Genomic DNA, 16,043 nt, shown 5'->3' with positions numbered 1-16,043 from the left:
AAAAAAAAGAACAGAATGATTGATTCCTTAGCACACGAGCTTCACCAGGCAGGGATTCCTGCTCTGTCATGTTCACTGCTGCCTCCCAGTGCCTGGAACACGGGTGGTGCACAGTTGATGTTCAATAAATGTTGGTTGAATTCATCCTTTTGTTGCTTCGTTCCTTAATTTTTTCCCCAGTGGTGCATCCTGCATTTCTATGGAGCCCTGGGTGGAGGCGTAGAGACTCTGAGAACTAGGGAAGAAGCCAGAGGTTGTCAGCAGAACTCAAGGGCATTGTGGGACTGTGGGAACATGACTCCCCTGCAGAGGCGAGCGAGTGTGAGAAAGGAAGGGTTCGAGCCACCAGGCCTCCGCTCCACAAGAGAGGAGGGGGTGCCAGGCATTGGGGGCCCATGTTCACCCTGTGGGACGCTTCCCACGTCCTGTTTTCTTGTCGCTCACGAAGAGGATGTTTAACTTTTAGCAAAGAAACTTGCTTCCTCCAGCAGGGCCGGGGGTTTGGGGGACAGGAGCCAGGCTCTGAACTCTCCAGGCTCTTCCCGAAGTAGGGTGTCGGCCTGCAGCTCCCACCCGGCACCCTACTGAGTGTAAAGGTGTCCTTCCCTTGGCCTCCTGGAGGGGTCAAGGAAGGGGGAGCTGCCAGGCCAGCTCTTTCCCGGAGGGGGCATCTTAGCAGTGTGAGGGAAGGAGGGGGGTGGCCCAGGGGCAGGGGACTAGGACTTTGCTGCCCAGGGGCTGCTTTGAGGAAAGGAAGTGACTGGAAAGAGTTACTCCGTGGGGAGCCTGCATGAAAGGACAGATCGGAATCCCATATGCAGCCCAGCAAGTGGGACTTTGCTTTCACAGAGAAGAAATCATTAATTCCTCCCACAAATATGTATTGAGCAATAACTATGTGTAAAGCATTGTCTTAAGTGCTCTGCCTGTGTTAATTAATTCAATTGTCTCAATAACCCAATGAGTTAGGTGTTATTAGGCCCTTGAGGAACCTGAGACTCAGTGAGGTTTAGGAATTTGCTTGTTTAGCCACACAGCTTATAAGCGGCAGAGCTGAGAAAGCTTTTGCTGTTAACTGCTTCACTGTGTCCCTCCCTCCCCTGGATGCTACCGGGCAGTGAGCAGTTTTCATCAAAGGTCTCCTTAGAACTGACGATAACCCAAAGTGACTTTTAACAGATTTCACGGGACTCCCATGTGTCACACAAGGGTCTGCTTTACTGAACCAACAGAAACCTTAAATGACCCTGAGAAGGAGCCCTACTTTGATGAACTAACAAAGTGTTCTTATCCCTGGCACAGCCTCGAGGCCTCGGTCCTGCTTAAAGACATCTGTTCCTTCTAAAGCAGGTTCCTCTACGCAGCCAGATCACACTTTCCCTTTGTTTTCCCGCTGCCATACCGGCTTATGTTGAGCACCTGCTATCTGCAGTGCCCTGAAACTTAGCAGAGCTGTGGGGTTCTCAGAGCTGGATGGAGGTTCATCTCTCCCGTAGAAGAGTTCCTTTGGCAGAAATGAAAGTAATGATAATAATACGACATTAGATAAGTGGCCTTTGTTGAGCACCTGCTGTGTGCCTGGTAGTCCTGTGTTGGTCCATGTTGGAAGGCCAGTAGGGGCAGGCCCTGGGAGGGAAGGGGAGCAATCAGAGCAGGAGGCTGTGGCAGGGAGATGGCGAATAGATGCAGAGGGGAGGTGGGGTTGTCTTTTTTTTTTTTAATCCAAATAAGGTATGCTAGTTATTCGGATGGGACACTTCAGACTTGAAATATGGATACCTGCATCCCCCCACCCCCCGACCTTTAGCCATCTGGGTCAAAGCCTCTGGTGACAGGTGTCTCTTTCCCTGGCCAGCCGGTAGCACAGATGTGTAATGGCTCTGGGTGGGGGAGGGGTATGAGGGGAGAGAAATCAGAGTAGATAGGAAAGGAGACAGAGGCTGGAGGAGGCTGGGCAGGAGTGTGTGTATGTGTGTGTGCACACGTGTGTGTGAATATGCTGAGTGTATCTCACCTGCCCGTTCTCAGCCACAGCCACGCATATGTGAGCTGTGCCTGCGTCTTCCTATGTAACTTGCCTGGTGCTGTGTTCTGTCTACGGCCGCCTGCCCAACTTGTGCACCTTTAGCCATCTGATTCAATATTTGCGCTGTTGTGTACTCTCCCTTTGCCTCTTGGGCCAAAGTGCAGTGCCGCGATCTCGGCTCACTGCAACCTCCGCCTTCCAGGTTCAAGCAATTCTCTTGCCTCAGCCTCCTGAGTAGCTGGGATTACAGGCGCCCGCCACCACGCCCAGCTAATTTTTTTTGTATTTTTAGTAGAGACGGGGTTTCGCCACGTTGGCCAGGCTGGTCTTGAACTACTGACCTCGTGATTCACCCACCTTGGCCTCCCAAAGCGCTGGGATTACAGGCGTGAGCCACTGCACCCGGCCCAACTAATGCTTTTTTTTTTTTTTTTTTGGCAACCGTGTGCATCGGTACTGTCTGTCGGTGCAGTTCATCTATATGTTGCGTGTGTGTGTTGCTTGGGTGTTTGTCTCCTTTGTAATGGTTGTGAGTGACAAGTGTGTCAGAGTACTTGTCCCTCCTATATGTGTATCTATGCGCACGTATCTTTCTTTGTGTGTCTGCTGCTGTATTTGTGTCTCTTCTTAGCGAGTGGCTGCAGGTATGTGTGCCCTCGGGGTGTTTCTTCTGGTGCCATGGTATGAGTACTATCTGGTTCTCTTGTTTCTTCCTTGTGTAACTTTCAGTGTGGTTTCTGGATTTTTTTTTGCAACGATAGTAAGCGTACTCTGCATTCCTGTGCTTTGTGTTTGTGTGCAGGTATATGCTTTCCCTGTATGTTTCTTTTCTGACTTGATTTGTGACTAGCTGTGTGTATACACGGCTGTGTGCAGCCATTTGCTGAAATGCAGTTGTGTGTGTGTGTGTGTGTGAGAGAGAGAGAGAAGAGAGAGAGAAAGAAAGAGAGAGAAGGAGACTGTGGCTTTTCTGTTTGTACAAAAATCACGTCAGCCTATGAGTGCCTCTCTCTGTGACTGGAGCTGTATGTGGTTACATGTGGTCACAAGTGCACATTCAAGTTCACATACACAGAGACATCATTTTAGGGCTTGAATCTGGAAGTTTGCCTCCAGGGTCATCTGAACCTGGATTCAGGTTCAGATCCAGGGCCATCTGAACCTGGATCGTGTGTGTGTGAAAGACCCAGGACCCATGAACAATGTCATCAGCTGTGTGTAATTGTCTATGTGCTCTGTGTGTGGCTGTGAATCTGTGTGTGTGATTTGCCTGTTGATTGTCTTTGGCATGGCTGTGGGTCCACGGGCGATGATGTTCAGGAGTCTAGAGTGTCTGGAAATCGGCACAAGCCTATCCCTGTGTTAGTCTGTGCTCTCTGTGAGCGGCTCTGAGCCTGTGGGTATTGATAGCTGTAAGACTATTGTCACTCTGTGTGGCCACGTGTGTGACTGTCCCATGAGCCTGTGCTCTTAACGTGCAGTGGTGAGTCTGTGTGTGTTCATGTCTGTCAGTCTTTATTCTCTTGTGTGGCTGTGTCTTTGTGCACCTCTGTGAGTGATGGCGAGTTGGCGCCTGTATCTGAGCCCCTTGATGGGGCTGTGATGGGTCCTGTTGTGTAGCTGCGATTCCTGAGTGTGCAGGAGTCTCTCTCCTGCTGTGGAGAAGTAAACGCCCCATCCCTTGTCCTCCTCCAACTGTGGGTGGGGTGAGGGCATCTAGGCCAGCTTTGAAGCCCCAGCCAGCTCCTGGCCTTTCCGGGAATTCTGTGTTCCCTGTCGGGGGTGGGCAGGCGGGCAAGGGGCCCAGACAGAGGCCTCTTGTCCACCTGGGCTTCAAGCAGCCCAGTTGAGGTGGTCCCAGACCCCAAGTCCACCCTGCCTGACATCCTGTAGCGGACACGTGCCTTGCCTGGGACAGGCATGCCTGTCATATGCCTGGAGGGGAGTGAACAGACGGACTCCCACAGAAGACAGACGGACAGACAGATAGTGGGACTTCTCAGGGCTTGGACAAGCCCCACCCCACGCTTGGGGTGGGGTCCAGGACTACAGTGCCCGCCCAGTTTGCGGACAGTGTGAGTTCACAGTCCACATTCCCCACCCAGCCACAAATGCCCTCCCTGCCTCCCTCTGGGGGCCCCCAAGATCTAGGGTCCTCTCGTGACTAGGCTGTCTGCCTGAGGTCTGCCTGGAATAGCCTGGCTACTACCCCTGCACCTGTTCCCCTGCTGTCCCCAGGCCTCTCTGCCTGAATCTGCCTCTCTCTGCCTCTTTTCTTCTGTCCCTCCAGGAGTCTCTCTGCCTCAACCACTCCCTCTGCCCCTTCATCTCTCTGAGCTGGTGTGTCTGGTCCTACCCTCTGTTTGGGGAGCTGTCTGGCTCTGTCCCCCACCTCTTTGCCAGCCTGTGTCTCCTGTCTATGAATCGGGGTTAAATGGGAGTCCCTGTGTCTATGACTGAGCCCAATTGCCTGTTGCCTTTCTGCAGGTGTTTTCACGAGCCTATCCCTACCCACCTGTCTGTTTCTGAGTCTGCCTGTGCGTCCCTTTCTCCCTGTCTCTGCCTGTCTACCAAGCTCCCCTAGCATCCCCTCCTCCCGCCCATCTGTCTTTCTGTCCCTTCTGTGGTCTGTCTGTTCCTGTGCTGTTTCTCATGCCTGCTTTCTTTGTAACTTCGGTTCTCCTACTCTCTCTCTGTCTCCTCTCTGCACCTTTTTCTGCCATCCATCCCATCCTGCTGTCCGTCTGCTCTGAGTCCATCCCCTCTGTCTGCCTGTCACTCTCTCTAGCTGTGGGTCTACACCCTCAATCTTTCAGGCCATTTCCCCCACCATCAACACACAGACAAACCTCTGTCTCCCTCCAAGTGGGTCCAGATAGGGGGCGCCCCTTCTCCACCTCTTCCCCCGCCCAGGGCCAGAAGGAGGGAAACGAAATTAAAATTAACATTTCTTCTCAGGAAAAAAAAAAAAAAAAAAAAAAGTACCGTGCCAGAGCAGGAGCCTAGGCAGCCGAGAGGGCGCCCGAACCTGAGTCTGAGTTGCGGCCACTTCAGGAGCTGAGAGGAGCAGGTAGGTGAGGAGGGAGCGTGGGCTGCGGGGATGGTGTTCCTGGGGGCCTGAGATATGAGTAGGGGTCCTGGGAGGGGGCTCGGGGTTCCTTGGAGACATTTTAGCACTAATGGGGAATGGAATGGCGTGTGTGTGGGGAGGTCCTTTTGGTACCCTGATCCCAGGAAGTGAATTCAGGTGTGGGTGGGAGGCTCCGGAGGGTGCTGGTCGTGGGGGATGGGACTCCTTGAGACCCTCCCTGTCCCAGGAACGGGATTCAGGACTTGGGAAAAGGATTTCCTGAGCCAGTTTGAGCTCTAATGGGGACCTTGAATGGGGGTTTCTGAGATACCTCCTTCCCAAGGAGTAAGCGAGGGAGAGGGCTGGGGTTTCTTCAGAGACGCCCTACCCACAAGACAGGGGCTCCAGGCTCGGGTGGGGATTGCAGGGACACCCCCACCCCAGGAAACTCGTTAGGCCACGGGAGGGGGTCTTTGATGAAGGTCTCAGAAATAGCTCTTCCTCCGGAGGGGAAATGAGGGCTCGGGCCAGGTTCCTGAGACACCCCACACTCCACACCCAGGAAGTTTCTCAAGTCTGGAAGTGTCTCCAAATTGACTTCTGCCAGAAGATGAGTGTTTAAGACTTGCTAGGGGTCCTGGAAAAGACCTCTAGGCCCTAGAATCGGGGTTAAATGGGAGTCCCTGTGTCATTTCTGTCCCTGGGAAGGGGCTCGGTTCGGGGACTTGTCTTTGGCTTCTAGTGAGGATATTCAGAGTCGTGGCAGAGAGCACTTTGCAGCGTCTGAGGCAGGGGTCTCCGAGTCTGTCCCCAACCCTCAGCTCACTCAACAGGTTGCATTAGCTCTGGGCTCGGGCTTGGGGACCCAGGCGGGAAGGAGGGGGGGGTGAGGGCATTAGGAGGGGTGGGGCAGCCAGGCCGACACGTGTCCCTGCAAGGAGTGAGCTGCCTGGCCACGCGGTGAGGGTGGAGGGAAGGGGGGGGGCGCGGGGGACCGGGGAATGAAAGACACAGACGGCAAGAGAGACAGCGTGAGTCTGGGGTCTGGGAGGATAGGCTATCCCTTCTCCACGTGGTCGGCTCATCTGCGCTGGGGTCCGGCTCTCTCTCTAGCTTTCTGTCTCTCTCTCCCCCACTATTTCTCTCTCACTGGCTCTCTCTGTGTCTTTCTGAGTAACTAACTGTTGGCTTCTCTCCTTCTCTGATTTTTTTCTTCTCTCTCTCTCATCTCTTTCTCTGTCAACCTGCCTCCATTTCTATCCCTGTCTGTTCCTGCTCCCCTGCCTCATCTCTTTCTCCGTGTTTCCGTCGGTCTCTATGGGACTCCCCTCCCCCCTTCGTCAGCTCCCCTCACTTTGAAGCACGCTCGTTCTGTCTCTGAGCCCCCCACCCCATTTCTTTGCCCACAGGATGGAACTGCAGGATCCAAAGATGAATGGAGCCCTCCCTTCGGATGCTGTGGGGTGAGTCAGGGGTCCAAGGAGGTGGGCTCGGGGATCAGGGGTCAGGGTTACCCTCTTATCGGCCCCCATTTCCCTGCCCTATCCAGCTACAGGCAAGAACGTGAGGGCTTCCTGCCCAGTCGTGGTCCTGCTACTGGGAGCAAGCCAGTCCAGTTCATGGATGTGAGTGGACCCACAGGATCTGTCCTGGTGGCACCTTCCCCAGCTAATCTCCTCCCACACTGCTCCCTCTTCCCCACTCCTCCTCCTCCCTGCTGTTCCCCTGCCCAGCTATCTCCCCAGCGCAGCTACACACTATTTGGTCGCTCCCCTCTCCAGATACTCCTCTTCCCCAGATATGCCCTTTCCAGCTCTCTCCCTGGCCTTGCTTCTCCCCACCTGCTCTTCGGCCCAGTGACTGCCCTCCCTGTCTGCTCCCCTCCCGGCCTGCCTTTCTCCTCCAGCTGTTCTTCCTCCTCCAGCACTCCTCATCCTCAGCCTATCCCCACCCGCAAGGTCTCCCCTCCCCAGCTGTTTTACCTCTGGTTGCTGCTTCACCCTCCCCGGGTCCTCTCCACTTCCAGCTGCTCTCTCCAAAGTTTGTCCTAGTTTCCCCCTTCCCAGCTCTCCCCATTCGCAGCCTCTTCCATCTTCAACTCTGCTTCCCTGCTAGCCTCTTCCCTCCTCCTATGGTCTCTCCTTGGCTTCTCTCCACCCCGCTTGCTTCTTCTCCAGTCCTTCCCTTGCCCTGGCATTAGTCTCCTTACCTGGTGCCCCATCCCAATGTGTGCCCGGGCTTTGCTCCTTGCGTGCAGTTCGAGGGGAAGACATCGTTTGGAATGTCAGTGTTCAACCTCAGCAACGCCATCATGGGCAGCGGCATCCTGGGGCTGGCCTATGCCATGGCCCACACGGGGGTTATCTTCTTCCTGTGAGTCCATAGGTGGCCTGCGGGGCCAGGGGTGTTGCGGGGCAGGTGGGAGGCCTGGGGCCAGGTCTGAACTGTGCCACCTGCCACAGGGCCCTGCTACTGTGCATTGCGCTTCTGTCGTCCTACTCCATCCACCTCCTGCTGACCTGTGCTGGTATTGCAGGTGAGACCCAGAGCCTGGATCCCAGTCCCCACTCCACCCCTTTGGACCCCAGACTCTGGAGCCACATCCAGAGCTCAACACAGACCTTGGACCCCAGACCCCAGACCCAACTCCCTGAATGCGGACCCCAGATCCTGGACCCAGCATCCCAGAACCCACCCTCAGACCACTACACTCTACCTCTAACCCCCACCCCTCAGTCCCCGGTTCCCCAGCTCCTACTATGGTCTCAGTTCATAGTCTGGCTCCAAGACCCCTACTCTTACCTCCAGCCCTCATCCTTTTCCCTGGCCTCAGATTCCACCTCCCAGACTCTGCCCCCAAACTCAACCCTAACTGCTTAACCCCCACCTTCATCCTCCATCAGTCAAAGCTGGTTCCCCCAAGCCCCAACTCCCCAGCTCCCGGGCCCTCTGGCCTGCACCTCTGGCCTGGCCTCCTGGACCTTCAACCCTGTTCCTGCATCCCCCCGCTAGGCATCCGAGCCTATGAGCAGCTGGGACAGAGGGCATTCGGGCCTGCGGGGAAGGTAGTGGTGGCCGCAGTCATCTGTCTGCACAATGTTGGGGGTGAGGACTCTGGGAGGTGGGGGTCAGCTTGGGGGGAGAGGGCGGAGTGAGGTGGGCTTCCCCAGGCTGGGCTGGGGAAGACGGGGTGGGGGCATGAAGAGAATCCTTCTGCTTACACCTCCCCCACCTGCACCAGCCATGTCCAGTTACCTGTTCATCATCAAATCTGAGCTCCCCCTGGTTATCGGCACCTTCCTGTACATGGACCCCGAGGGGTGAGTGAGCAACACCCCTTGGCTGGCCAGCAGCCCCTTGACTCTGCCTGTGAGGCCCGGTCAGTATCTTCAGCGCTGTGTGTGCAGCTGACTTCCAGATGTTCTAGTTTGAGACTGCTGGGCAGGCCACTTGGGTCAGACTGATTCCTCTGTGTGCCTGTTGCTCTGACCACAGGAGTCCAGTCGACCATGTGCTGATTTTGTGACTTATTCTGGCTGCTTCTGGCTGGAGGCTGACTCTTTACGTCCGGTTTACTCTGCTGCTGACCATGTGTGTGTGCATGTATATAGCCAATGGACTCAGACTCTGCCTGTGGGTTTGACTCTGCGTCTGCTGTCCTGGCTGATTCTCTTGGGCTAGCTCTGTGATTGACTACAGCTGTCCCGTATACTGGGATTCCAACCATGTGTGTCTTACCCTTGGTCACTCTGACTTCCCCTGTCCAGCTGATTGTTTGAGCTTGATTCTAGGTTCATCTGGCTGAATCTGTCTAACTGTAAGTGTGTGATCGCTGACTCCAGCAGTGTGTCTGTGTGCACGTAGTATGCTGTGGTACCAACTATGTGTGACTCACTCTGACTGTACGTGTCCAGCCAACTCCATCTCTGTGTTTGATTTGGTGGCTGTTCTGGCAAATTCTCTCTGGTGTGTGTGTGTGTGTGTGTGTGTGTGTGTGTGATCCCTGAATGTGGCTATCTGTCCTCTGTATTATGGTTGCAGCCATATATGCTGGACTGTTCTGATGATGCATCTGGCTGACTGTGTGTGAGTCCGGATCCGCTGTGCTGGCTCGGTATGTGTGGCGGGCACGTGCACGATGGGACTCCAGCACGGCTAGTGTGTATGCACAGTGTGTTGCAGTGCTTGTGCTTCAGCTGCATGTGTGTAGCTGCCTCTGTGTGTTTCATGAACAGCTCTGTGTGTCCAGTGGCTAACTCTGCCTCTGGTCCCATGGGCTAACTCTGCCTCCGGTCCCATGGGCTTTGCATGGTGTGTAGATGTGTCTCTGGTTTTGTCCGTCTGACTCTGATCTGTGTGACAGTTTTTTTTTTTTTTTTTTTTGACGGAGTCTCACTCTTTCGCCCAGGCCTGGAGTGCAGTGACATGATCTCAGCAAACTGTAACCTCTGCCTCCCAGGTTCAAGCGATTCTCCTTCCTCAGCCTCCTGAGTAGGTGGGATTACAGGCATGCACCACCATGCTCGGCTAATTTTTAAATTTTATTTTTTTGAGACAGGGTCTTACTCTGTTGCCCAGGCTGGAGTGCAGTGGCGCCATCTCGGCTCACTGCAACCTCCACCTCCCAGGTTCAAGCCATCCTTTTGCCTCAGCCCCCATGCTCGGCTAATTTTTGTATTTTTAGTAGATACAGGGTTTCGCCATGTTGGCCAGGCTGGTCTTGAACTCCTGACCTCAGGTGATCTGCTCGCCTTGGCCTCCCAAAGTGCTGGGATTATAGGCGTGAGCCACCACACCCAGCCAGTCTGACAATTTTCACTGAGTGCTTGATCTTTACTCTCTGTGGGTATCCTTTTAGATTTTTGGTTTGATTCTGAGAACACTAGATAGCTGACAGTGTGACCAGAGATGTCTCGTTATTATAGTTAGCTCCCATTGGTTTATTTCTGTGTAACTGTGTATGAGATAGAAAGAGACCATGTGAATGTCTAGAACATAGGCATTCAATCAAGTTGTTTTGAATGCATGAGCAGTTGTTCAGCTGATTCTGTCTTAACTGACTGTCTTGCCTGGTCACCTTCCTCCAATGTCTGTACAGATCCCACCTTTTCTCAGAGCTTGGTTCCAACAGTGTGGCCAGCTGGATGATTTCGTTTCTATTTCAGTCTTTCTTTGGCTGTGCAGCCAAATCAGTCCACAGGCATACTTTCAGGCATCCAACAAACCCTGAGCTGTTCAAACAAGCATGCATGTGTGTTTCTGACTTTTTGATGGACTCTGCATCGTGGCTTGTCTACTGGATCATCAGACTGTTGCTCTACCTGTCAGACATACCACGATCATGACTCACTCTCTTTGTGTCTGGCACCTTGTGTTGGACTGATTTTCTCTTTTCTTTTTCTTTCTTTCTTTCTTTCTTTCTTTCTTTCTTTCTTTCTTTCTTTCTTTCTTTCTTTCTTCTTTCCTTTCTTTCTTCTTTCTTTTCTTTCTTTATTTCCTTTCTTTCTTTCTCTCTCTCTCTTTCTTTCTCTTTCTTTCCTCCCTTCCTTCTTTCTTTTCTTTCTTTCTTCCTTTTTTTTTTTGAGTGTCTTGATCTGTCACCCAGGCTGGAGTGCAATGGCACTATCTTGGCTCACTGCAACCTCTGCCTCCTGGGTTCAAGTGATTCTCCTGCCTCAGCCTCTCGAGTAGCTGGGATTACAGGCGCGCGCCACCATACCTGACTATTTATTTATTCATTTTTTGAGACGGAGTCTCCCTCTGTCGCCCAGGCTGGAGTGCAGTGGCGTGATCTCAGCTCACTGCAAGCTCCGCCTCCCAGGTTCATGCCATTCTCCTGCCTCAGCCTCCCGAGTAGCTGGGACTACAGGCGCTCCCCACCATGCCTGGCTAATTTGTTTTGTATTTTTAGTAGAGACAAGGTTTCACCATGTTGGCCAGGCTGGTCTCAAACTCCTGACCTTAGGTGATCCACCTGCCTCAGCCTCCCAAAGTGCTGGGATTACAGGCGTGAGTCACCGCACCTGGCCTGGACTGATTTTTATATTGAGTCTGACCGATTTGGGGTGTTTGACCATCTGGTTGTGCATCCACTTGCGATGTCTGATGGCAAGTTTTGTCCAGCTGTGTATGTGTTAGCTGTGTCCCACCGATAGTATCTGACAATCTCATAATCAGCTTGACTGTTTTTGTCAACCCTATTGTGCCATTTGTCACTGTAACCACCTAAATGACTTCTCAAGCTGAGGTTGTCAGCTTAACTCTCCTGACTTAGGGCAGAAAGCTGCCTGTCCAGCTGTCTTCTGTGAGTGTCTGCCTGACGGTTTCCTTTGGCTGGCAGCTAGGCACTGTGTCTTCCTGTCTCTCTAGGGACTGGTTCTTGAAGGGAAACCTCCTCATCATCATTGTCAGTGTGTTAATCATCCTGCCCCTGGCCCTCATGAAACACTTGGGTAAGAGGCTCCCTGGGTTGGCCATTGGGTAGTGGGGTTAGACAGAAGAAGCCAGACTGAGAAAACCCCCATTTATTTTCAAGGGCTGCAGAACACTAGGAGAGAGCTTATTTGATGTGGGCTTGAACAGATTAGTAGGAGTTTGCTATGGAGGGGAGGTTTTTCTGGGTGGAAGTAGAAGCTTATGCAAAGGTAACTGGGGTGGGTAGACCTTGAAGGCCAGACTAGGTGTTTGAAGTTCACTGTACGGGGGTCCATTGAATTTTTTTTTTTTTTTGAGACTGAGTCTCGCTCTGTCACCCAGACTGGAGTGGTGCAATGGCGTGGTCTTGGCTCACTGCAACCTCTGCCTCCTGGGTTCAAGCGATTCTCCTGCCTCAGCCTCCCAAGTAGCTGGGATTACAGGTGCATGCGCCACCACACCCAGCTAATTTTTGTATTTTTAGTAGAGATGGGGCTTCGCCATGTTGGCCAGGCTGGCCTCGAACTCCTGACCTCAGGTGATCCGCCCGCTTAGGCCTCCCAAAGTGCTGGGATTATAGGTGTGAGCCACCAGCCTGGCTGATTTCTGAGACTCTGTGTTTTGCCCCTCTTAGGCTACCTGGGGTACACCAGTGGTCTCTCTCTGACCTGCATGCTGTTTTTCCTTGTTTCGGTGAGTCACAGAGAAGCGGGGAGAGAGTTTGGGACATTGGGACACAGCCTCCCCCATGACCTGGCTTCCCCGCTCTCCCCATCCTCAGGTCATCTACAAGAAGTTCCAGCTTGGCTGTGCTATAGGCCGCAATGAAACAGCAATGGAGAGTGAAGCTCCCGTGGGACTCCCCAGCCAAGGGTTCAACAGCAGCTGTGAGGCCCAGATGTTCACAGTTGACTCACAGGTGTGTGTGCAGGCATGTAGGAGATTGCATCACACTCAGGCCCTCTGGTTCTGTCATACGGTGCATCCTGCTCAGAGTGGAGCCGGATATTGGACATTGGGAGCTTCTGTGTGTCTGATATGGAGGGCGATTATGGGGCGGGAGGGGGATGGGAAGAAGGGGATGGACCCCTGTGGGCTCTAATCCCATGTACTCGGGCATTCCCCTAGATGTCCTACACAGTGCCCATTATGGCTTTTGCTTTTGTCTGCCACCCTGAGGTGCTACCCATCTATACGGAGCTCTGCCGGTGAGTGGGCAGGCAAGTGGGCCTGAATGATGGGCCAGCAAGTGGGGTAACCAGAATGTCTGACACTCCCTACAGCAGTCCTGGCACTGTCACTTGGTGGAAGCTAGGTTGTGTCATGGGAGGGGTTTGGGGTGGCCAGGAGGTCTTGGGGCACTCAGGGTAGTGATTGTTTGCTGATCGGGGCTTAAGTATTCTCCTATTTTAATATCCAGCACAAATGTGGATGGACAGAGTTGGGAAGCAGAGATCAGATGATCAGATGGAGGGGGTGATATGCATGGCTGGTGATATGGGGATAGGGAGGTGGAGGCAGGGATGATATGATGGGAGATGTGTGGATGATCAGATAGAGGGACAGCATGGATGGTCAGATGGAAGAGGCAGTGGCAGTCAAATGCAGGGGAGAGGGAGACGGTCATATGGGGGGGAATATGGATGGTCAGAGAGGGGATTTTGGCTAGTCACAGGGGAGGCGGAGACGGGTGTCCCCATGTGTGCCAGCTGAATGTCAGTCTGGGAGAAGGGGACTCTGGAGGGTGGAGGCTGGCTTTGAGGGACCTGGGGCAAGTCCCAGGGTCTGGGCATGACAGTTCCACGACCTCTACACCTCAGGCCCTCCAAGCGCAGGATGCAGGCTGTGGCCAACGTGTCTATTGGGGCCATGTTCTGCATGTATGGGCTCACAGCAACCTTTGGATACCTCACCTTCTACAGTGAGTGGGGCTGGGGCTAGGGCTGGGGGGAGGGGGAAGATCTGGGGCGGGAGCCTCTGAGCTCTTTCCTTCTGTGACCACGGACCTGTCAGTTTCCAAACAGAAGGTGTGCCTCACTTGTGTGGATTTTGTCACTGTGCATGTATGTATGGGTTTCTGGGGCATTGATCCTGGTGCTGTCTCCACATCCTGCATCCCGTACCCCCCGTCTCATCGCCCAGGCAGCGTGAAGGCGGAGATGCTGCACATGTACAGCCAGAAGGACCCGCTCATCCTCTGCGTGCGCCTGGCCGTGCTGCTCGCGGTGACCCTCACTGTGCCAGTCGTGCTGTTCCCTGTGCGTGGGGCCTACGGCTCAGAGGGACATGGATGGATGGGTAGAGGGCATAGGCATGGATGTGTGAGTCGAGGCTGGAGACAGGAGAGGATGCATGGATGAAGGAGGCAAGGATGGACAGACAGGAAAGGGCAGCGTTTTCAGATGGACAGAGATGGCAAAAATCGATAAACAGAAGTAGAGAGGACATAGATAGTAGGAGAGAGAGGGTCAGGGGACGGGGTAGCCAGTTGGAAGGAGGAGGCACAGATGGATGGCTAGAAAGAAGAGGGAGGCAGGAAGGGTCAGTTGGAGGGTAGAATTAAGAAACAGGGATGGACAGAAAAAGGGTGGAGGCTGAAGTGATGGAATGTAGGAGGGTCAAGGCTCCCAGATGGGGAGGCAGAACTAATTAGACAGAGGAGGGAGGTAGAGGTCAGATGGAGAGAGGCAGGGAGCTCACACAAGGTGGAAGGATCGGTGGATGGTCAGACAGAAGGAGAAGGCGAAGATGGTCAGCTAGAGGAGGAGGCAAGATTTCAGACAGTGGGTGCAGGTGCCGATGGGTGTTCAGACAGAAGGAAGAGACGTGGATTGTCAGAGGATGGAGGCAGGAAGCCTGTTCAGAACATGGAGACACAGATGTTGGGTTAGGCAGGGTGGAGCCATAGATAGTCAGAGGGAGGGGAAATCAGGGATCTCAGCCAGAGGGTGGAGCTAAAGACAGATGATCATGTGGAAGGGAGGCAGCACTTGGGTCCTGACTTCTGTCCCACCCTACTCTGGCCACAGATCCGCCGGGCCCTGCAGCAGCTGCTTTTCCCAGGCAAGGCCTTCAGCTGGCCACGACATGTGGCCATAGCTCTGATCCTGCTTGTTTTGGTCAATGTCCTTGTCATCTGTGTGCCAACCATCCGGGATATCTTTGGAGTTATCGGTCAGTAAACCTCACCCCAGTCCCATACCCCATCTAATATGGGCCTTGTCCCCAAGTCAGGTTGACTCCTGTCCCTCCTTCTTGTTCTCCAGGGTCCACCTCAGCCCCTAGCCTCATCTTCATCCTCCCCAGCATCTTCTACCTCCGCATTGTACCTTCTGAGGTGGAGCCTTTCTTATCCTGGCCCAAGATCCAGGTAAGCATTCCAGGGCAGAGTAGGGAGAGAGGGAGCACTCCAAGGAGGGAGTGCTCACTCCAGGATGGCTGGAGGTGAAAGGGACATGCATAGGAGGGAGCTGGGAGAGCATCTGAAAGAATGGTCTGGAAGAATGGAGGTGATTGTCTTAGGAACAGGCAGAGGAGACAGAGCACCAGCAGGGTCCAGGAAGACAGGGAGCACTCAAACAGAGGCTGGCATAGAGGGAGCATTCTCCAGACAGATGGAGGAGCACTATTGGGAAGAGAGCTGGAAGCACTTTGAAGAAGGAGGATGGAGGAACGTGTTCTCTCATGGGTCCTGGGAAGGTGAAAGGACTCGCAGAAAGGGGTTGGCTGTAAGGAAGGAGAGGGCACTCAGAGGAGGGTCAGGAATGGATGGAGCACTCTCTGAAGGAGGTGGAAGACTTGAGGAACATTCTCAGAAGGCAACTGGGTGAGGAGTCCCAACCAGTCCCATCTTGTCTCTCTGGCCCGCAGGCCCTGTGCTTTGGAGTCCTGGGAGTCCTCTTCATGGCTGTCAGTCTAGGCTTTATGTTTGCCAACTGGGCCACAGGCCAGAGCCGCATGTCTGGACACTGATCAGGCCCTGCTGGCCCAGGTCCCTGTGCGCATGCACATGGAGGGGTCGGGGCCGCTCCCTAGGGTGCCTCCTGCCCGGCATGTGGAGGTGGCTGGTTCCCATGAACATGGTTGTCAGAGGCGGGGGACAGCAGAGGTTGCAGACTGGCCCACTTCCCTCCTCCCCAGGGATGCCAAGCTTGGATCATGGCCCTAATCCCAACCCCAACCCCATGGGAGGAGGAAGAGGATGAGGAAGAGGAGGAGGAGGAGGCCAGGTCCTGGTGGAGCCTTTACCCAGCCCAGTCCTCTCTGCCTCCTCCTGGCTGAAGCTGTTTGTCAGGATTACCCTCGGGCTAAAGAGGAAAAATAAAGATGTTGAGCTACCACTCTGGACTCAGCCTTCTGATCTTTCTCTGAGTCTTGCTGGGGGAGCCTGCCGGAGTCCAGGCTGGAGCAAACTGGAGCCCTGCGAGTGGGACTGTGCCTGATCATGCGTTCACTCACTTCACTCTTTCAGTAACTTGCTACTCAACTTAATATTTCACTCCCTTGGCCAGGAGCAGTGACTCACACCTGTAA

At 53.9% G+C, this 16,043-nt stretch overlaps 1 protein-coding gene across 6 annotated transcripts; it reads left to right on the top strand.

Annotated features, from left to right (window-relative positions):
* Positions 1–5,002: 5,002 nt before the first annotated feature.
* SLC38A5 (solute carrier family 38 member 5) lies at positions 5,003–15,843 on the top strand. 6 transcript variants are annotated; one of them, XM_032756850.2, is made up of 17 exons: positions 5,003–5,096; positions 6,506–6,559; positions 6,646–6,721; positions 7,354–7,469; positions 7,559–7,632; positions 8,109–8,201; positions 8,338–8,416; positions 11,466–11,548; positions 12,145–12,203; positions 12,292–12,429; positions 12,639–12,718; positions 13,331–13,431; positions 13,653–13,768; positions 14,540–14,684; positions 14,777–14,880; positions 15,381–15,501; positions 15,651–15,708. In XM_032756850.2, exons 2-16 carry the CDS (start codon positions 6,507–6,509, stop codon positions 15,480–15,482), a joined length of 1,419 nt encoding a protein of 472 aa, XP_032612741.1. In that variant the 5' UTR covers positions 5,003–5,096; position 6,506; the 3' UTR covers positions 15,483–15,501; positions 15,651–15,708. The 6 variants fall into 6 exon arrangements, with proteins under 6 accessions (XP_032612741.1, XP_032612737.1, XP_032612740.1 ...); XM_032756846.2 differs by lacking the exon at positions 15,381–15,501 and having other exon boundaries at positions 15,651–15,843; XM_032756849.2 differs by having other exon boundaries at positions 15,381–15,723.
* Positions 15,844–16,043: the final 200 nt, after the last annotated feature.

Source organism: Hylobates moloch, unplaced genomic scaffold, assembly GCF_009828535.3.
Source record: "Hylobates moloch isolate HMO894 unplaced genomic scaffold, HMol_V3 SCAFFOLD_7, whole genome shotgun sequence".
In the NCBI taxonomy this organism is placed as follows: domain Eukaryota; kingdom Metazoa; phylum Chordata; class Mammalia; order Primates; family Hylobatidae; genus Hylobates; species Hylobates moloch.
Note: the sequence above shows the minus strand (reverse complement) of the source record. Positions and strands in the feature narration are given on the sequence as shown.